The sequence below is a fragment of the Rhincodon typus genome, chromosome 5 (genome assembly GCF_021869965.1).
Source record: "Rhincodon typus isolate 14 chromosome 5, sRhiTyp1.1, whole genome shotgun sequence".
NCBI lineage: Eukaryota > Metazoa > Chordata > Chondrichthyes > Orectolobiformes > Rhincodontidae > Rhincodon > Rhincodon typus.
Window position 1 is genome coordinate 98,889,757 of NC_063336.1, and position 23,043 is coordinate 98,912,799.

At 39.2% G+C, this 23,043-nt stretch overlaps 1 protein-coding gene across 1 annotated transcript in view; it reads right to left on the reverse strand.

The window, feature by feature from the left end:
- The window catches only part of LOC109931853 (peroxidasin homolog), a 235,116-nt gene that overhangs the window by 47,786 nt on the left and 164,287 nt on the right, over positions 1–23,043 (reverse strand). The window contains exons 10-16 of the mRNA XM_048597105.1: positions 17,167–17,439; positions 15,316–15,432; positions 14,269–14,427; positions 13,156–13,268; positions 3,676–3,832; positions 3,126–3,234; positions 1,102–1,263 (exon numbers count right to left, since the gene is read on the reverse strand). Coding sequence (XP_048453062.1) covers positions 1,102–1,263; positions 3,126–3,234; positions 3,676–3,832; positions 13,156–13,268; positions 14,269–14,427; positions 15,316–15,432; positions 17,167–17,439 — 1,090 coding nt within the window. The remainder of the gene's footprint in view (positions 1–1,101; positions 1,264–3,125; positions 3,235–3,675; positions 3,833–13,155; positions 13,269–14,268; positions 14,428–15,315; positions 15,433–17,166; positions 17,440–23,043) is intronic.

Sequence of the window (23,043 nt, forward strand, 5' to 3'; positions counted from 1 at the left end):
TGCTTGGCCTGCTGTGTTCATCCAGCTCTACACCTTGTTATCTCAGATTCTCCAGCATCTGCAGTTTCTGCTATCTCTGGTATCCCCTGTGCTGGATTATTTACAATGGCTTCTGCAAGCCTTCCATCATTGGTCAATACACCCACTAGCATTCATATAGCTCCACGTGCTGTAAGATAGGCCTCATCAGGAAACTTGTAACTAACACCCTAGCCATTTGTTCACTTTGCAAGCTTGATGCAGAAATTGAACGCACTAAAACTAATAGAGTCATAGATTCATACAGCATGGAAACAGACTGTTCAGTCCAATTCGTCCATGTTCACTATAATCCTAAACTAAACTAGTCCCACCTGCCTTTACGTGACCCATTTCCCTCCAAACATTTCTTATTCATGTACTTATCCAAATGTCTTTTAAATGTTGTAACTGCATTCACCACTTCCTCCAAGTTCATTCTACATGCAAACCACTGTCTGTGTAAAACATTTGCCCCTCATGTCCTTTTTAAATCTTTCTCCTCTCACCATTAAAATATGTCCCCAGTCTTGGAATCCATTAGCCTCATGAAAAGACACCTGTCATTCACCTCATGTATACCCCTCATGATTCCATAAACCTCTATAAGGTCACCTCTTGACCTCCTACACTCCAGGGGAAAAAAAGTCCCAACCTATCCAGCCTCTCCTTATAACTCAAACCTTCCATTCCCAGCAACATTCAGCACACCATGGCTATCCAAATCAGACCATTGCTCACTATGAAATGAAAGTTTTTTTTCTTTCAACCATATTTAAAACGTGGTCACTACTGAAATCTGGTATATAAGACAGACAACTTTCTTTTATATCAACATTCAATCAAGAGTAACTACCTTTTGACCACATAATCTGTTTTAGGGGTTGTTTGGTGGATGTATGTTGACAATCCCCAAGGAAACAAAAAATGGCACTCCTCCAGCTGCTTTAATTAAGCTGTGTTGCTTAAATCAATAAATTCACATGTGCAAACAAAAAGGTACAATTCAATTTGTTTGGTCATGGAAAGATTTGCTTATTAAAGTTGCTTCACACTGAAGTGAACTGTGACGTCCACCCTTACTGACCTGTTCCGTTCAGATCAACCATCAGTCCATTGTTGACATGTTCCTGAATGAGCTGCAGAGTTCGTTCAAAAATTTCCCCTGCTCTTGCAAGATCAAAAACAATTGGAAGTCGTGGATATCGAAACAAGGCAAGCAGTTCATTTGGGGTTTGAGGCCTTCTGTTAGAGGATAATGTTCAGACAAAGAAAACCTCGTTAGTGTTCCGATCCAAAACCATTCAGTCATTATTTATGCGACGATAAAACTGAGATCCTTTGAAATGTAATTCAGTTCAATACAGTCTAGCTTTCTTGAAAAAGAAAGTCTTGAAACTATTCCAGCTCATTCGGCAACTTGTTCTAATGCATTTTTAGAAGTTTCATTTGTTCCAGTTACATTCATCAATAAATCGCTTTGAAGAAGGTAGATATGTTAAGCAGGAAGATGTCTTTATGTTTAATGTCATAAAATCCATAAAATCCAAAGTACATTGACCAATAATACTGAGTGCAAAACATAGCTGAATGCATAGAAAGGCCTCAAACCATGATTTATGGCGTCAAGTGATACAATGTTTTCTGGTAAAAAGATTCAAGTGTATTTTAAAGGAGGAAATTAACAGATGAATAGCAACAAATCATGCTCCATCAAAAGTAGTTGAGAAAACGGTAGCTCACAGAATATATAAAATGCTAATACGACTGATACTATACCTGCACTATATCGTCCAAGATGGTTAGAAAGGTAAGAAAAAAAAAGAAGACACTGTTAAATAAGAAAACAAGATAAACAAGTGTAAACACAGAAAGTGACAAAAGTCTTAATTTCTGACGCTTTTGCTGATCTGCATAATATCTTTTCTCTATCCAAACTGAATCTAGAAGTCAAAAACAACTTTAAGAAAATAAAACTGATCCACTGTAACCAAATACTCTATACTGTTAATCACAAGTAATGAAATGTGAAGAATGCATTTCATGGAAGATAAAACAAATAGAACAAGCCACACAATGTGGAAGCAATGATGAATGGAAAGTTCTAAAAACATATTTCATCTTGCCGATTCTCTCTCATTCCTCATCTTGCCTTTGGCTCTCTTCCCAATTGCTTCTCACAAAGCTGGTTTCCCTTTGTGATCTACAGTACCCTGGGCTGCCTCAATGGAAGCAGCAGACCAACTGAACAAGTTGCAGATGCATTAGCCCCCTCTGGCAAACAAAAAGCTCCATCTGCCACATCTCAACATGGAAGTACAGATAAAGCCCTCCACCCCTGAGACTTTTAACTGAGAAATGTCACATTTTCACATTAACAGACAAATCTCTTATAAATATGATGAAGGCTGGGTCAGTAACGTAATAATGAAAACAAGATTATACTTGGGTCACCCAATCTAACACACTATACTCTATTACTCAGCAGTACCTCATTTCTTTACAGCAGTTACTTAATTATGATATCTATTGCACACCACTTATAACACAAGCTTTTGTAGCATTTATTCCTCAGCCCAATTCAACAGGTTATGTATATTTTCTGGACATAATTGGTTTAGCAACATCCACCTAAAAATGCCTAAATTAAAAAAAAACGGCCACCACGCTTGCAGTATTTTTCACACTTGAACCTTTCCCAACAATTACTTTGCAACTTAGATATTAGGAGCTAGCCTCACATGTGTACTCCTTGGATATATCAGAGAGCCTTACAGGAATACAGAACAAGTAAACACTGTAGCTAAGTACTATCCCAGGTATTTCTACAAAAGGATTTGGAATTTACTTAAGTGCTTTTGGAATAAGTAATAACTGCTGCGATACTTGGCATAAATGATACCTAATAACTTTTCAGCTGTTTTCTTTTGGAGCAGGAGATGAATAGAAGCTCTTCTGAAAATGTCAAATGTATGAAATATCTTTAAATATTTCTTTGTACCAGTCAAAAAGCGTTATTCAAAAAGCAGGTTACATAGAGGAAAAAAAAACATTCCAGAGATACACTCCATACACTAGCAGGACATACCAGTAGAATTTAATTTTACCTTTCAAATAAATCTCTACGAGTGGAATTGATGGCACTGTCAACACTTTGAATGGCTTCTTTGATTGAGGACTCGACAAAAGTGTCTCCACTTCGAACAATATCTGGGACTGGTGAGGTGATAAGGAAGTTAGACACAACTGAAGCAGAGATAATTTTAGATAACATTTTTAACTTTACATCAACAGCTGACATAAAGGAAAACCAAAGTATCTATGCGTTCACGCTATGAATTCTGATTGCCGCATATTTTGCATTATTTGTTATAACAGAAACATCTAACTTCCATAGTAGTTAAAGTGATGATTAGCAGCAGTACTGGTGGGATGATCTGGGCCCTTATTTGGCAATTGCTAAGTATTTAAATGAAAAATACAAAAAGCTTAGTGAAGGTGAGGCAACAAGACAAAAAGGACATGGATTGGCAAGATTGACCATATGTTCACATCCATTCTAAACCAAATTCATAAATTAATCTGCATGAATTTCACAACCAAAGTTAACGATAGCAGATCCATTAGACCCAGCACAAGCCCATGTTATAGACTTACCAACCACAGTCAGCACCATACTAGCTGCAGAATGATCAATGCTGTTCCTGGCAACACACTGATATCGTCCCTGATCTGCAGGTCCAACATCATGAATTGAAAGGAATCCTTCAGGGCTAATGTGGAACTTTCCACTCTCTGTAATCTGAATTCCGTCCTATATTGAAAACATTGTGTCATTGTTGTATATTTGTACAGACAATGCCGGCACTCTTTCAGATAATGCTCTGATATTACTTTGTAGATTATCAATTAAAAGTTTAAGTAGATTAAAAAACACTCATTGCAGCCGTTATAGATTTGTATCATGTCTGAACCAAGGCTTACTAAATATATAATATTAGATTAAATACCATTTCAGCATTCTGACTGCAAGTGTGAAAAAGTATTCTAGACAGAAATTTTCCAGTACAATGCAGCTTCCCAAGATATACCCAAAATTATCTTCAAATAACTTGCACAATTCTGGAAAAAGTCATTAACAACAAAAAAAAAATGTGCTACCAGAAGAAGCTTGCATTTATAGAGTGCCTTTCCTGATCACAGGATATCTCAATGGGCTCTATAGTCAGCAAAATATTTTTGAATTGCCATAATGTGAAAAACGTGCCAGCCAATTCACTAAAAGTAAGCTCTAAAAAACTTCAATGGTCAGAAAATCAGTTTTACTGAAGTTGATTGAAGATCAATATTAGCCACGCCATCAGCATAATTCCAGCATCTTCCCCAACACAGTGCTGTGGGATATTTTGCATCCATTTGACAGAACGGACAGGCTCCCTGTTTTAACATCTTATCCAAAAGACAACACTCCCTCAGTACTGTATTGCAGTATCAGCCTTAATTTTTGTTGTTAAGTCCTGGGGTCAGATGTCACAGGACATTGGTGTTCCCGCACGTGCTCCCAACCCCATCACTCCTAATGGTGTAATCAGTTTCAAACCCACAGCTCTTAATAAAAAAGTGATAATTATTGTTTCAAGACAAGATGCCCTTAAATGTCTACTATCAGCCCACACAGTGAAAGTTTCCGGAACGGACACTTGGTAAGCAGTTCTCCCACCACAGGAGGAGACCATTACGTGACTGTCAAATGAGCATCGAAGGAGTTCAATTAGTCCATAGACACAGAAGTCTCCCCAATACCTCCCCACTGCTGGTAAAAATATACTGGGGGGAAAGGGGAAGGCAGTCAGGAAGTGGGTATGGGGCTTTACAGCATCCCACCTCCTCTTAGAGTGGGGCTTGAAGCCACAACTTTGTGAGAGTGCGACCAACAGTTTAACTATATTTTTTTAAGTTCTCTTGACTGCAATCTAAAACATTCACCTGGATTAGCAGGTGCTGTTCAATTTCATACAGAAATAAAAAGAGCAAGAGAAAGAGCAAGAGAGAGTAACAGTGAGAAAATGAAACAAGAAAGAAAAAGAGTGAATACAAAGAGCAGAAGAGTGAAGAAAAAAAGAGCAAGGAAAGAAGAATTAATGAATAAAATAAAGAAAGAGTGAAGAAAAGAAAAAATGAACAAAAGAGTGAAAGAAAGAAAGTGAAAGAACAGTGAAAGAAAGAGTGAAAGAAAAACAAAAGAGTGAAAGAAAGAAAGAAAGGAGAACTTTGTACACTTCAAACAGATTCCCCCATCAGCTTTCTCTGTTTAAAGGAGAACAACATCATCGTATTCAGCCTCTCCACAAAGCTGAGATGCTCCATCCCAGGCAACACCTTGGTGAATCGCTTTGCACACTTTCTAAACCAATCACATCCTTCCTACAGTGTGTCAACCAGAACTACACACACTACTCCAGCTTTGCCTAACTAATATGACAAAACAAGTGTCAGAGCCTTTGCAATTTCCTTTGTCACCTCCCACAGCAGCCTTGGATACATTTCATTTGGGCCTAGGGATTTATCCACTTTTGAGCCCACTAAATTGCTCCTTCTTTTAGCTAATTTGTTGAAGTATATCACATCCATTTCCTTGATATCTAGACCTTCTTCTCCCCTACAGAACATTTTTTCATCAAAATAGCTCAACTAGATCATAATTTAATTTTCATTACTGAAGGGAATAATATCCTAGTGTATGCAACCTGTTCTTATAAATTAACCATATCAAACTAGCATCACTTTTGTAAATCTTCACTTTAAATCCACTCCCAAGACAATGCACCCTTTCTGAAGCATGCAGCAGTACTCCAGGCGTAATCTATCAGGACCTTTACAAAACTGTAATAATCCTTTCGATATAAGTCCCTTTGAGATAAAGATTCAATTTACTAACATTTTAATTTTTTTCTGTACCTATTCACTAGGTTTTGGCTTTTGTTATCTGGAACCCCCAAATCTCTTCGCTTTGCCACAGCTCCTGGCTTTGAATCATTTTTAAAACGCTTTTTTAAAATTTATTATTGTCACATGTAATGAGATACAGCAAAAAATATTGTTTTGTGCGCTATCCAGGCAAATCGTACCTTATGTAAGTATATCAGCGTAATAGGACGGAATGCAGAACATAGTGGTACAGGTACAGAGAAGGCGCAGAGAAAGATCAACTCTCATATATGACAGGTCCGTTCATCAGTCTGATAACAGTGGGACAGAAACTGTTCTTTAATCTGTTAGTGCATTATTTCAAACTTATATTTTTCTTCAGTACAAAATGAATGACTTCACACTTCCTACACTGACTGGTCCTTCCCACTCACGCTACTCTTAAATGGCAGAATCTATGATATTGTTGGGATCTATTACAGATCAAAGATCGATGAGGAAATCATAATAATCCATCAGAATTGTATCTCCATGAAAACAATGTGGTAATGTTACAATACATGTATAAACATTATGTAACTCCTTAAGAGTCAATAAAATGTAGTTAACCCTAGAACAAAAATAAAGTTGCTGGAAAAGCTCAGCAGGTCTGGCAGCATCTTGAAGGAGAAAACAGAGTTAACGTTTCGGGTCCGGTGACCCTTCCTCAGAACTGATGGTGGCTGGGAAAATGTCAGTTTATATGCAGAAAATAGGGAGGTGGGTGGGGTAGGGAGTAAACGATAGGATAGAGCCCGAAGGGAGAGAAAGACAGTTGGACAGACAAAGGAGTTGCTAACGATCAGGCTGGGAGGGTGAATAGTTGTTAATGGAGAGCCCTCCGGACTCAATATTGAGTTCAATAATTTTAGGGCCTAAACTCTCCCATGTCCCAGCCCCCCACCCCACACACCAGGCCTTGTTACCACATAGCTTGCCACTACACACCCCCTGTTGTTAGTCACTAACAGTCCCTATTAACAACTATTCACCCTCCCAGTCTGATCGTTAGCAACTCCTTTGTCTGTCCTACTGTCTTTCTCTCTCTTTGGGCCCTATCCTATTGTTTATTTCCTACCCCACTCACCTCCCTATTTTCTGCATATAAACTGACGTTTTCCCAGCCACCATCAGTTCTGAGGAAGGGTCACCGGACCCGAAACGTTAACTCTGTTTTCTCCTTCACAGATACTGCCAGACCTGCTGAGCTTTTCCAGCAACTTTGTTTTTGTTCCTGATTTACAGCATCTGCAGTTCTTTTGGTTTTTATTTAGTAATTGACCCTAGTACAATTCAAAGCTTATCTCACCTTTGGACCACAGTTAATTTTATAAAAAGTGTGGATGCCTCTCAGTTTTGAAATCAGAAGTTTTAGATGGATCATATGAAATCAAGGTATTTGTATTGTGTTAAAAATTTGGGGCTAATGTACATATTGAAACCTTCATAAAAGTGCTTTTTCTCCCCAGTGTCACATATTTCCAACACTTGCCTACCTTTTCTTCTATACAGTGATCCCAACAAATCTTTGACATTCCCTCTCCCATGAAGATAATCTCTGTAAATATGAACAACTGTCTCTGTCTAACCAGTATGATCTGATAAAGAAACACAGTCCATTCAAGCTAAGGAGTTAAGGCAATGCTCAAGATAACAGACTAAAAATTTCTTAAACTATGGCTGAGGACATTAGAGAAGGAGGATTAAATATGTTGATGGCTATGATAAAATTAGAATCCAAGTCCAGAGTTTGAAGGTTTTATGCCTGTCACAGCATTTGGCTGCTTGAAAAAGATGCATACCACTGTACTTTAATACTTCAATAGTATTCAGGTACAAAGATTGTGAAGCTACCTGATATGAGATTAAATACAAATGGCTGTTTGGTAATATCTATACAGTCAGGTTGAAAAGATTGCAAAGCAAGAGAGATATATATAGTATTGCATTTGAAATAACAGAAAATATTATGCACATTCGATTAATTTCAAATTCAGTCAATCTTCCAATGAACTTGATCACCAAGCTTAATGTAAAAAAAACACGCTTAGCATGTGGATTTTTATTTAAAAAAAATTGACTGAAGTTTTAAAAAAGCATCCATCCAGGTTAAAGGAGCTTATATTTATCACTAAATTATCAACATGGGATCATAGAGTCAAGCAGCAGGGAAACAGATGCTTTCATCCAACTTGTCCACGCCGACCAAATTTCCCAAACTAAACCAGTTCTACTTGCATTTGGTCCATATCCCTCTAAATCTTTCCTATTCACGTACCTATCCAAATGTCATACAGTCATACAGGCCTACAGCATGGAAACAAGCCCTTTGGCCCAATCTGGTACATGCTGACCATGTTGCCCACTCAGCTAGTTCCAATTCCCTGCGTTTGGTCCATAGCCCTCTAAACCCTTCCCATCCATGTACCTATCCAAACATTTTTTTAAAATGTTGCTATTGTACCTGCCTCAACCACTTTGTCTGGCAGCCCATTCCATATACGCAGCACTCTCTACGTGAAGAAGTTGCCCCTCAGGTCCTTCTTAAATCTTTCCCCTCTCACCTAAAACCTATGCCCTTCAGTTTTCAATTCCCCATCCCTGGGAAAAAAACAGGTACATGCATTCATCCTATGTATGCTCCTCATGATTTTATACACCTCAATACGGTCACCCCTCATTGTCCTATGTTCCAAGGAATACAGTCCTATCTTGGCCAACCTCTCCCTATGACCCAGGCCTACTAATCCTGGCAGCACCACCGTAAATCTTCTTTGTACACTTTGCAGTTTAACTATGTCTATCCTATGAAAGGGTGACCAAAACTGTACCCAATACTCCATGTGCTGCCTCACCAACGACTTATACAACTGTAACATAAAGACCCAACTCAGTGCCTTGACCAAAGAAGGCCAGCATGCTAAATGCCTTCTTCACCACCTCGTCTACCTGTGATGCCACCTTCAATGAACTATGTACTTGTTCTCCTAGGTTCCTCTGTTCCACAACACTCCTCAGGACCTTACCATTTGCTGTATAAGTCCTACCTTGGTTTGACTTTCCAAAGTACAATATTTCATAGTTACCTGGATTGAATTGCATTTGCCAATCCTCAGCCCACTTCCCAATCTGAACAAGATCCCTCTGTAATTTTTGATAATCTTCCTCGCTATCAAAGAAACCCCCTAATTTTGTATCATCCGCAAACTTACTAATCATGCCTTGTACATTCACATCCAGATCATTTGTGTAAATAACAAATGACAAAGATCCCAGCACTGACCCCTGTGGCACACCACTAATCGTAGGCCTCCAGGCCAAGAAACAACCTTCATTATTTAAATATCTTTTAAATGTTGTGACTGTACCTGCATGTACCACTTCTTCTAGCAGTTCAGTCCACATACGAACCACCCTGTGTGTGCAAACGTTGCCTCTCAGGTCCCTTTTAAAGCTTTCTCCTCTACCTTAAAAATATGCCCCCTTGTTTTGGACAACCCACCCTAGAGAAAAGATCTTTGCTATTCACCTAATCTATGCCCCTCACGATTTTATAAACATCTATAAGGTCACCCCTCAACCTCCTACGCTTCAGTGAAAGAAGTCCCAGCCTAGCCTTATAACTCAAACCCTCCAGTCCCAGCAACATTCTGAGTCCTGCCCTATCCATTAGTAGTCTTCCTATAGCAGGGTGACTAGAATTGTACACAGTACTCCAAATGTAGCCTCTACAACGTCAACATGACATCCCAACGCCTATACTTAATGGTCTGAGCAATGAAGGCAAGTGTGCTAAACAACTTTCTTAACCACCCTGTCTACCTGTGATGCAACTTTCAAAGAACTGTGCACCTGAATCCCTAGGTTTCTCTGTTCGACAACACTACCCAAGGTTCTACCATCAATGCATTAAGTCCTGCCCTTGTTTGTATGCCAAAATGCCATATCTCGCATTTATCCAAATTAAACTCAATCTGCCACTCCTCAACCCATTGACCAATTGATCAAGATCGTTTTGTGATCTTAGATAACCATCTTCACTGTTGGCTATACCATCAATTTTGGTGTTGTCTGCAAAATTACCAAACATGCCTATGTTCTCATCCAAATTGTTCATATAAATGACAAACATAAGTGGACCTAGCACCAATCTCTCCGGAACGCTGCTGGTCACAGACCTCCAGTCCAAGAAACAACCGTCCACCACCAACCTGTGTCCTACCATAAAGCCAGTTTTGTATCCAATTGGCAACTTCTCCCTGAATCCCATGTGATCTAATTTTAGTAATTAGTCTACCTTGCAAAACCTTGTCAAAGGCTCTATTCAAGTCCATGCAGACAATGTCCACCACTCTGCCCTCACCGATCTTTTTGGTTACGTCTTCAAAAAAACTCAATCAACTTTGAGAGACACGATTCCTTGCACACAAAGCCTTGTTGACTATGCCTAATCAGTCCTTGCTTCTCTCAAGGCATGTAAATTCTATCTCTCAGAAAACCCTCCAACAACTTATGCACCACTGATGTCAAATTCACAGGTCTATAGCTCCCAGGCTTCTCCTTACAGACGTTATTAAATAAAGGCACAACATTAGCCACCCTCCAGCACACCTCACCTATGGCAGTAAATGATACAAATATCTGTGCTCGGGGCCCTGCAATTTCTCCCCTAACCTCACACAAAGTCTGGGTAACACATGATCAGGTCCCAGAGATTTATCCACCTTTATCTTTTTTTGAAGACCTCCAGCACTTCCTCTTCTATAATGTGGACTAGTTTCAAGATATCAATATTTATTTCCACGAATTCCCTAGCCTCCACTTCTTTCTCCACTGTAAAACCTGATGCAAAACATCTACTCATAGAATCATAGAGTCATACAGCATGGAAACAGACCCTTCAGTCCAATCAGTCCATGCCGAACATGATCCCAAACGAACTAATCCCACCTGCCTGCTCCTGGCCCATATCCCTCCAAACCTTCCCTATTCATGTACTTATCCAAATATCTTATAAACGCTGTAATTGTACCCACATCCACCACTTCTTCAGGAAGTTCATTCCACATGCAAACTGCCTCTGTATAAAAAAACTGACCCTCATATCTTTTTAAAACGTTTCTCCTCTCACCTTAAAAAACGTATCCCCTAGTCTTGAAAATCCCCATCCTACGGATAAGGCAACTACCATTAATTCTATCTATACCCGTCGTTACTTCATAAACTTCTGTAAGGTTGCCTCACAACCTCCTACGTTCCAGTGAAAAAAGTCCCAGCCTATCCAGCCTTTCTTTATAACTTAAACCTTCCATACTCAGCAACATCCTGGTAAATCTCTTCTGACCCTCTCCGACTTAATGACATCCTTCCTATGACTGGGCAATCAGAACTAGACACAATATTTCAGTAAAGGCCTCATCAATGTTCTGTACAACTCAACATGACTTCCCAACTGCTATACTCAAAGGATTTAGCAACGAAGGTAAGTGTGCCAAACACCTTTTTATATGTCTATATTTGATGCAAACTTCAAAGAATTAGGAACCTGCACCCCTATGTTCCTCTGTTCTACATCACTACCCAAGGCCCTACCATTGACTGTATAAGCCCTACCCTTGTTTATTGTGCCAAAGTGCAATACCTTGCATTTATCCGGAATGAACTCCATCTGCCATTTTTCAGCCTATTGACCCATTTGATCAAGATCCCTTTGTAATCTTAGAAAACCTTCATCGCTGTCTACTATGCCACCAATTTTGGTGTCATCCGCAAACTTACTAACTATGCCTTCTTAATACTTATCCAAATCATTTCTATAAATGATAAACGAAAGAGGACCCAGCACCAAACGCTGTGGAACACCGCTGGTCACAGGCCTCCAGTCCGAAAAGCAACCCTCAACCACCAGTCTCTGTCTCTCGCCGTTAAGTCAATTATGTATCCAATTGTTAAGCTCACGCTGAATCCCATGTCACCTAACTTTACTAATTATTGTACCATGTGGAACCTTGTTGAAGGCTTTACTAAAGTCCAAGTAAACAATGTTTACATCAATCTTTTTGGTAACTTGCTCAAAAAACTCAATCAAGTTTGTGAGACACGATTTTCCTCGCACAAAACCATGTTGACTATCCCTAATCAATTTTGCCTCACTAAATGTCCATAAAACCTATCTTTTATAATCACCTCCAACAATTTAGCCACAACCAAAGTCAGGCTCACAGGTCTATAGTTCCCCGGTTTCTCCTTACAACCTTTCTTAAACAAAGGTACAACATTAGCCACCCTCCAGTCATCAGGCACCTCACCCATTGTTATAGATGATGCAAATATTTCTGCAAGGGGTCTCGCAATTTCCTCCCTTATTTCCCACAACTTTCTGGGATACATTAGGTTGGGTCTCAGAGATTTGTCTACCTTTATATTCTCTAAGACCTCCGGAATTTCCTCTTCTGTAATGTAAATCGCTTCGAAAACATCAAAATTTATTTCTCTGTATTCTCTAGACTCCATTTCATTCTCCACAGTAAAAACTGATGCAAAATATTGATTTAGTATCTTTCCCATCTCCTGGGTTTCAACACAAAGACGACTTCCTTGATCTTTAAGGGGCCCTACCCACTCTCTAGTTCACCTGGAGCATAATCTCTAGAAAATAATTTTCTTCCACACACTCTGCTGACAGTAAGTGTCAAAGTGTCAAATTGTTAACCAAAAATGGTAGCAGATAACGCTTGATGCATTATCGACATAAAATAAAAAAATGGCAGTCACAACTTTTTCAAGCCAATGCTTTCATTGTTGTTGAGCTCTTATCTGCATTGTATGTGATTACGAGTGATAATTATACTTACTCCTTTCGTTAATTTTATTACATCTTTCCAGGTGCGAGCAAACAAGGCAAAATTGGAGATCAATTTTACAGTTAATTTTCTAATTCTACTTTGTAAACATCCCTGTAAAATCTAGAAACTACGAAAGTTTGTCTGTCAGATACAATGTCCACATATAGTTTTCAGAGTAAACATGCTGTGTACCGATGCTTTTAATTCTATTTTTGTAAGGCTATCTCTCACTAGCGAAATCAGTTTCTTTTTAAAAGATTTTTTTTTTAATAAACTACCACTTGGTTTATCTTTCAAAGCATGTTTTACCAAAGTTCTCACCTACCTTACTCCATGTTACAGTTGGCTCAGGTTCCCCTTGAGAACCACAGGGTATCTGCACGTCTGATCCAGCAGCAACAGTCAGATCAGCTGGGGTGTTTGTAATGACCAGTGATACTAGAGGCACCAATAGAAAAAAGGAAAATAAAACTTGGTTATGTTAGAAACATGAATTTGGAAATGTTACTGTTGATATTTTGTTTCCAAGGCTCTGCCAAACAAGGTTAAAAATAAAACAAAACTCCCCAAACCAATTGTGCAAATGTGTTCCTCATTTAGATAGTCATGGCTGTAATTGTGTTCTCAGTTTTGGTGGAGTGGAGAGCGTATACACAGACATGCACAAGAAATCATAACCGTGTGGAACAGTTAATGGCCAGCGGGTCTTTTCCTCAGCATCACCATTTGTATGTTCCAACTAATTCTACAAAGGATGAGGATATGCCTCAGTGTGGACTCAAGGCCCCAGCCTCAGCGTGAACTCAGAGTCCCAGCCTCAGTCTGGTCTCGAAGTCCCAGCCTGAGTGTGGTCTCGAAGGCCTGGCCTGAGCGCGGTCTTGAAGTCCCGGCCTGAGTGCAGTCCTAAGTCCCTGTCTCAGTGTGATCTCGAAGGCCCGTTCTGAGTGTGGTCTCGATTCCGGAGGCACTCCCAGCCTCGAGGTGAAGCCTGGCACGCTCTGGGTTGGAAGGACTGTTATTCTTAAGTGTTATTTCTCTAGTTTTTCTAATTTATTGGTGGATTCTTATTTCCTTATTTTGCTAGTGTTTTCCCCTAAGAAACTGCACTTAAGAATCTGTACCTAGGCTCCTAAGATGGTGCTGTGAGTGGTTACTTGTAAACTTTTGACTGTACTCATCAGAGTACATGTGACAATAAAACAAATTCTAACAACAGATTTAAGCCAAGAATTAATTTCATCTGGATGCTTATGGTACTACCTCTGATTTTTTTTGTTGGAGCACCAATAAAGATAAAAGGGTAAGCAGACTGGCCAACAAAACAGAGCAACATTCCACTTCTTACTAAGTTGTCATGATGATTTTCAAAATAAAAGATTTGAAAGATTTCTTTACATTCATTTTAGACTTATTTCATAACACTCGATCCGAAGACTACCTCTGCGCTGTACAGTCAGCTGGACTGGAACACGGAGAGCACCGACAATGTTATCAGCTTGACATTCGTACTGCCCTTCGTCATGAAGCGCAACGTTGGAAATCCTTAGTGTCCCCGTGGACAGGATTATATGTCGCCTGTCCCCAGGAAGCGGACTGCCTATAAACCAAAGAGAATTTCTATTACACTTCAAGAATTAATCAGATTTCTGAGAGTACTGCAGCAACACTGTCTCCACATGATATTAAAATAGCACACAGTGCCAGCTTATTCTCACTTGCTGAGATATGTCTCAACAATATCAGCAATGCTTACATTCATGGAGTCTGGTTGGTAACCAAATCATTTGGCCAAGGCCAAAATGATTCGACAGGAAAATGTGCAAATCTTTCAAACAAGTCTGTTCATGAGATAAATACCTCTTTTTGGGATAATGAGCAGTGTCTGAAACAACAAGCATACATGCAAATTATTCCCTAATCTATCTACTGGATGAAGTGAAAGTGAGTTATGTATGAAAATGTCAACGTTTTACCGATGTGTTCTCCATGTAACAAACATTGTAAATTGGAATAATGCGGGTAATTATTTTAATACTCTATCCATGATAAAAAGATGAAAATTGGCCAAACTGTGAAGTCACAACCAACAGATTACAATAAATTCTCAAATCGCCAGCCACATTCAATGTTCATTTATCTTATAGGAACAGAAAAAAAAACCGATAGTTAGTTACAACAAGTCTGAGATTTTTTGGTTATCTACATGAAACACAACTCAGTAGAACTGGATACAGGCTTTATTCTACAAAACAATCAAGAGAAAGAGAAGAAAATAGAAAATGCTGGAGAAACTCAGTAGGTGTGGCAGCATCTGTGAAGACAGAAGTAGTCGAGTCCAATATGGCTCTTCTTCAGAACTCAAATTAAAATGAGATCTTTCCACAACCCAATAGATAACACAGATAATGTCAATTTGTTCAGTCTTTGTTGGGATATGGAGGTGCTTAGCCCGAATTCATTTCTGACAGTAGACTGTATATCATACCTCCTTTAGTCCATGTTAGCGTTGGAGCTGGATTACCCTCAGCCTCACAATGAAAATCCACGGTATGTCCCTCAATAATGGTTTGATCTTGTGGCAAGATCGTAAACTGAGGTGGAGCTACGGATAAAAGGCACGGGGGAGAAGTTATTTTTTCAAAGAAACACTTCTTAAATTCAAACATAAATACAACTTAAGTGAAATAAAGTGGTTTAAATTTCAGAAAGAAATTCAACAAGCAAAGTAATGCACAGAGGTTCTTTTGAGAGGGACAGCGCTGAAAATTTGGAAAATTATCTTCAAGTTACAAAACCTCAATTGGGTCACAGTTGGGAGTTCTATGAGCAGTTCTGGATCTCACTACTAATAAGGACATATATGTTCTGGAGAATGTGAACAAAGATTTATTCGAAGCACATCAGAACTGAGGTATTATACCCATCAAGAAAAATTGAAAAGATGAGTAGGGATTATTAACGATGTCAGCTAGGTAGACTTCATAGATTATGAGTTCCCTGATTGGGGCTGTTAATATGGTCTAATCAGGGAGCCCTAGCTGACAGATATATAATCAGGAGTGTCAGACATGCTGTCTCTCTGAGAGCTGGCCTTGAGGGAATTGGACCAGTGTCAAGGCCTCTCCACATGCAAATAGAGGATGACTTGGCAATGGGATACTGGCCTCTCTGGAGTAATTTCAAGATGGAATTATTTTCTGCAGAAAAGAGGACTGATCTAATAAAGATATATAAAATAATGCAATTATTTGTTAGAGTAGATGTAGAGGACATGTTTTCATTGCTGGTGAGATGAGAATGTGTGCCTGTGTGTGTGTCTACATAAGAATTCAGGGGGAGCACCTGATATAACGTGTGCTTAGAATGTGGCTCTCTACCTTGAGAAGCAGTTGAGGTCAACAGTACTGATGCACTTAAGATGAAATGAGATAAATACATCAGGAACAAAAGAATATAAGTATATATTGATGTTCAGACTAAAAAAAAGGCAAATACATTAAAATAGTTATTTAAAATAGTTAACAGGTTAAATGGTTCTGAATTTGTTCTAAACTAAATAGGGGAGGCTGTGGAATCATGGTAATTTCATTGAAGTAGTAATCTAATGTTCTGGAGAACATGGCACACAGTGAAGTCTGAAGTCAATAGAATCTGGAATCAAAATTTACACTAATAGCAACTATGTCACCCATGTTGATTGTTGTAGAAACCCATTTGTTTTACTATTGTCCTTTAAGGGAAGAAATCTGACTGACATGAGACTCCAGAGCCACTGTGAGTGCCTCTTATTTGCCCTCTGAAACGGCCTAGAGAACCAATCAGTTCCAAGGGCAACAAATGCCAGCCTTGACAGAAATGCCCACATAGAATATGGAGGTCTACAGTACACAAAAGGACCCTTCAGCCCATCAGGTCTCCACTAATCAAAAACAACCACTTGGCTATTCTAATCCCATTTTCCAGCACTTGGCCCATGTCCCTGTATGTTTTTGCATCACATGAGCACATCTAAACACTAAATAACATGTTATAAGGATTTATGCCTCTACCACCCTTACCGGCGGTGAATTTCAGATTCCCACCACCCTGTGGGTGAAAAGAAAGTGTTCTCACATCCCCCTTAAACATCCTGCCCCTTCTCTTAAATCTATGCCCCTAGTCAATGATCCCTCCACCAAGGGAAAACGTTTCTTCCCTGTCTGTGCCCCTTCTAACTTTATACATCTCAAATATATTATTCTCAATTTCTTCTGCTCCCAGGTAAATAATCCCAGTCTATCACACAGAGGAAAAGAAATCTGCAATATGAATTTCATTACGGCACTTTCGAACATACCTTTAATTATAATGAATGCATTTGCTTGAATGGAGTCCTGGTTGTTGTTTGCATGACATGTATATTGCCCACCGTCTGCTTGGACTACATTCTGTATATAGAGTCCTCCTGAGGAAGTTATGGTATAACGAGGATCATGGGGTAAGGATGACCCATCACTTCTCATCCAGGTGATCCGTGGCTGTGGGTTTCCAGTTGCACTGCATTCCAACGTGACACTCTCACCGACCAACACTTCAGTATTTTGTGGTTGAATTACAAAGGCAGGTCGAGCTATTTTAGAGAAGAAGAACTAAATTCATTTCAAATGAATGTAGTAGCAAGTCAATATTTCTACATAGTCTAATCAATATCTATATTCTGAGCTTAACGCTATGATTCCTTCAGCTGGTAACAAAGATGACCAACTTTTCAAGTAGCATAGATATCTGATTTGCATTACCATGAACACTGTGATGTTAACCATTCTCACATCTGTAATACTTCACATTTACTCGGATGCTAGATATTTGGGCAGTCCATCATTAAGAGCAGCATGGTAGCACAGTGGTTAGCACTGTTGCCTCACAACACCAGGGACCCAGGTTTGATTCCAGCCTCAGGCGGCTGCCTGTGTAGAGTTTGCACATTCTCCCCTTGTCTGTGCAGGTTTCCTCTGGATGCTCTGGTTTCCTCCCAGAGTCCAAAGATGTGCAGGTTAGGTGGCCATGCTAAACTGCTCCGTAGCATCCAGGGATGCGCAGGCTAGGTGGGTTAGTCATGGAAAATGTGCGGTTACGGGGTTAGGATAGTGGGGTGGGTCTGGGTGGGATGCTCTTCAGAGGGTCAGTGCAGACTTAGTGTGCTGAACGGCCTCTTGCTGCACTGTTGGGATTCCATGAAACTCAAGCTGCACAATAATGCATGTTTTACTTGAAGGTAAGTTTGCGATTTTGAAACCATGTGCTGTGGGAAGCATGTCAGGGCAACGAATATTCTGGAAGAGGGTAAATTGGTTTCCTGGTTATGACATCATTAGGTTCCAATAAATGCCCATGTGACCTGGGGTTGCCATGGGGATAACTAACTAAGAAGCAAAGGGAAAACAGAAAAACAATTCCAGTGGAGTTGTTTTAGGCATTGTTTTGTTTCATAACATTGAGAATGTGTGCAAAGAAGAAACAGGCTGGGTAATAGAGTAATTTTCTCTTTGGCAGTTTTAGAACAAATCCTGGTGTTGAAGCACAGCTCTAAGAATACAGCAGCAGCTATGCTAATGCATCTGTTACATAGTTGAAAAGGGCAGAATACTAACAACACAAAGTATAAAATGTTGTGTACTGGGCAAAACAACTGTTGCAGCTTCGGTGCTGCCAGAACTTAACAGATCATGTGAAGGGGTCAGGAAGGGAGTCACTGAGGATTATGTGCTGTTGGGGCTGTTGAGACCCAAGTAAGAGAGAGTTTGTAGACATATTGTTAACTTAAATCACGTCCAGGGGTTTTGGATAGATGATAGCTGTTAGTGAATATGACTCAAAAGGCTGAATGGTCACATGGGAAATGAGAGATCCTACATAGCAGAGGCCAATTCGGAAAGGTTCTGAAATTGCATGGGATCCCATACTTGTGCGGCAAGTGACAATAGCATGCTTATAACCATGTGAGGTATATCTTTGTTGATTAGACTAATTAAAGTGAAATTTATCTTTTATTGAAAAATATTCATGACATTAATTTTAAAATTATATTGATTTGAGTTGGTCTATTACAGTAAAAGTTTTAAAAAGTGAAAGCTTGTTTATCGGATCTCTTTCCATTGTCTGTGCAAGATTTCCTTTCTTTATTGACAAAACGCATCAGTCTCTACGAGGATCCTGGCATCTTCAACCATTGCAATTTATTTTGAATATTTGACATTCCAAAACAGAATGTCGGAGTGTGTAAAATGCAATCTCCCAAAAGAGTTAACAGCCCCAGAAATTCACAACGTTAATACTAATGTCATCTCACTTGAAAAGAATATGGATTTCAGAAATAAATGTGTATAAAATGAGGGATGCCCAATTATTAATGTCCAGAATTATTTATCGTCAGAAACAGGCAAAAAATTTTACTGGATGTGCAGCACCTCACAAATACAGTAGAACCTCACCATCTCCCTGGGCCTACACTCATCCCTGGAACATGTGGACAAAAAGGACACCTATATCAGGTTCCTAATTATTGACTACAGCTCTGCCTTCAACATTATAATTCCAAACAAACTTATTCCCAAACCCCGGGACCCAAGTCTCTGCTCCACTCTCTAACTGGATTCTCAACTTCCTGACCAACAGACCACAATCAGTAAGGATAGACAACAACACCTCCTCCACCATAATGCTCAATATTGGTGTCCTGCAAGACTGCATACTCAGCCCTCTACTGTACTCCTTACACACACATAACTGTGTAGCCACTAACTCCATTTACATTTTTGCTGACAACACCACCATTGTAGGTCAGATCTCAAACAACGATGAATACAGGAAAGAGATTGAGCACTTAGTGGCATGATGTAAAGACAACAATCTGCCCGTCAATGTCAACAAAACAAAAGGAACTGGTCAATGACGTCAGGAAGCAAAGTGGAGGGCATGGCCCTGTCTGTATCAATGGTGCTGCAGTGGAAATGGTTGAGAGCATCAAGTTCCTGGGAGTGATGATCACCAACAATCTGTCCCACCCATGTTGACACAATGGTCAAGAAAGCTCAACAATGCCTCTACTTCCTCAGGGGGCTAAGGAAATTCCACATGCCCGTAAAAACTTTTACCAATTTTAAAAGATGCACCATAAAAAGCATCCTATCTGGTTACATCACAGCTTGGTATGGCAACTGCTCTTCTCAAGATCACAAGAAACTACAGAGAGTTGTGAACACAGCCCGGTCCATCGGTCAAAGCAGCCTCCCATCCACTGACTTCACTTATACTTCCTGCTGCATCGGGAAAGCAACCAACATTATCAAAGATCCCTCCCACCCCAGTTATATCCTCTTTCAACCTCTTGGGTCAGGCAAACAATGTAGAAGTTTGAAAACAAGTATGAACAGGTTCGAGAACAGCTTCTTCCCTGTTATCAGACTCTTGAATGGACCTCTAACGTTAATGTTGATCTCTCTGCACCTCCTCGGCAGTTGTAACACTGTATCCTGCATTCTGTTTTGTTAACCTGATGCATTTGTATAGTACAATCTGTCTATAAAGCATATTAGACGACACTTTTCACTGTACCTCGGTACAAATGACAGTAATAAATCAAATCAAATTAAAATCAAATCTCTTGGTTAATCTCTTGATTCCACTTCTTTTTGCTGAGAGACAGCAAGTTAATTAATAACATTTCAGAACATTTCCTTTGAGTCTTTTCTCAGAAACTTCCAAAAGTTCCATATCCGTTAATAACATTTCAGAACATTTCCTTTGAGTCTTTTCTCAGAACCTTCCAAAAATTCCACTTTCCCATAAAGGAAATGCATTTCAACCACCTATATCTGATGTTTTGAGTGGCAGCTTCACTATAGGCACTAAGTCCCACAGCTTCATACACTGGTACTCGTATTGAGATTTAGTTGATTCCTGACCAGAAGCTCAGCAGCCAAGTTTTAAAAACTAAGAAATTTGCTGTTATTTAAACATTTTAGGTAAAGGAAATTTATTGTCAAATATGTGCAGCTCATAAGATTCGATAATTAGACAAACAAAAATAAGTTTAGATACAGATGTTTACCAATAGCAAACATCTCTGCTTACATATCCTACAACTGCGCTAGTTTAGAGAAAAAAAATCATACCAATTATTTACCTGTCCATCTAATTAATGCCTCTAGGCTTCAGGTCTAAGGTCTTGCTGTCTTTGGCTCCATCTCTTGGGCTAGCACTTCATTCCTTACTGAGAACAGCATCTTCTCCCTCATTGTACCAATGTCTCTCAGTGATGAATCGCCCAGAGTTAAGCACTCGGCCTCACTAATCTTTCTGTGATGTACAAACATCCAATTGTTTATAAGCCCTTTGCTCTAAAACAAATTAATCATCAGTCAATTATGCTCTGGAATGGAGTAAACAGCTGTGCCAAAAAGCTTTGTAACTGCATACCTATGTTGTTTATCAGAGCCCAAATATGCAGTTTGGTGTCAAAGAAATTGTGGTTCTGTCAAAATATCCAATGGGCTGAATTTGCACCTATTTTCAAGTCTGTTGGTCCAGTGGACCTTTCCAATATTATGTCTTATTGAATGTATTTCAAGTCTTTTCACCAGACTGCAGGGGAGATGCTAGCTAATATGAGGAATTAATAGAAGATAATATTTGCATTTACAAGGTGCGCATGAAGCTCAAGTGTCACAAAGGTGGTCAAAAGACACAATTAATCACCTTTTTATGTCTTGAAATTCATACAAATGAAAAACTACAAATGTTGTAGCTCCGAAATAAAACTGAGGGCCAGCACGTAAGCAGAAGCTGAACTACATTCGAAGAATGGGAAATGGGAGACTTTCATCACAAGTGTTCCAACTCCATATAAACTGCTGAGCCAATTCAGTATAGAACTGCACTGAGAATAAATGAGTGAAAGAGCAAAAATGAAAAGATTTGCAGATGCTTGTAAATTACATCATCACTTTGCAGTTTTGGAATCACGCACAACTCCTTACAGATGCATTTCAAATGGCACCCAATACTAGTGTTATGGACCAGACTAAACCCACTCAAAATACATTCTGAAGAGTGCCTAGACCCAAACTTTTTGTTATTTGAAAGGTAAGCGTAACGCATTACATTCCAAATGCAATTCAATTGGTCAAACTATTCAACTTCAAGCATAACACACCTTATTTGTACACTACAGTTAAAATACAGACAAAATGAAAATTAAAACATTAGCTTAAATATAACTATCAAAATGCTTAACAAAATAATAAATATTAACGACTACTAATTAACTGCTCCAACATTGTAATATCCCATAAACACACCCTTGGCAAAGGCAAATTGAGTAAAACAGATTGACTCACATTCAATTCTAGCAGCAGGAAGAGAACCCCAGCTTTTAGCTGTAACAGCGAGAGGAATAACAGTTTTCACATCAGGCTCCAAGACCCCAGCAACTGCTGAAAGCTAAAACTAGAAATCCTGATTCTGTAGAAGATGACTCCACACATTCAGGCTGCTTTTATTGTGCCAACTTTAAAAAAAAACATGGTCTCCCAAGCTGTTTATTTTGTTGCCTTTGAGCGCAACGTTCATTACCTCTGTCTCAAACTTTCTTCATTAAATAAAAATCCAAGACTAAACACACCTCTTGAAGCCATAGTATCGTCACACCTGCCACATGTTAAAAAAACCCATAAGTATACAAAGATCATTTCATTTTTAAAAACTTTAGCCTTACACTAATAGTACACTACAATACATATACATTACATTGACTCCAAGCATTCAAACAGTCAATACTACAATCTATTTCAGTCTGTCTTCACCAGCCACCAAATGTCTTTGTCTTCATTCATCAAAGCCACAAGAACACGTCAGCAACTATGTTGTCTCATCCTGCCACATGTACAATTTTCAAATTGAATGGCTGTAATAATAAGCTCCATCTAAACAGTCTGGAATTTTTATCCTTAAATTCCTCCAAAACCATTAAAAGGTTATGATCAGTATATACTATTGTCTCAGACACTTTACTGGCAATGTAAAAGTGGAAATGTTGCAACACCAACACCTAACTCAAGATCTCCTTCTCAATGGTGGAATATTTCTGTTGATGATTATTCATCAACGAACATGTCAATCAAAACTGACATCTATTTCAAGCCCACCGACATCCACAGCTACCTGGACTACACCT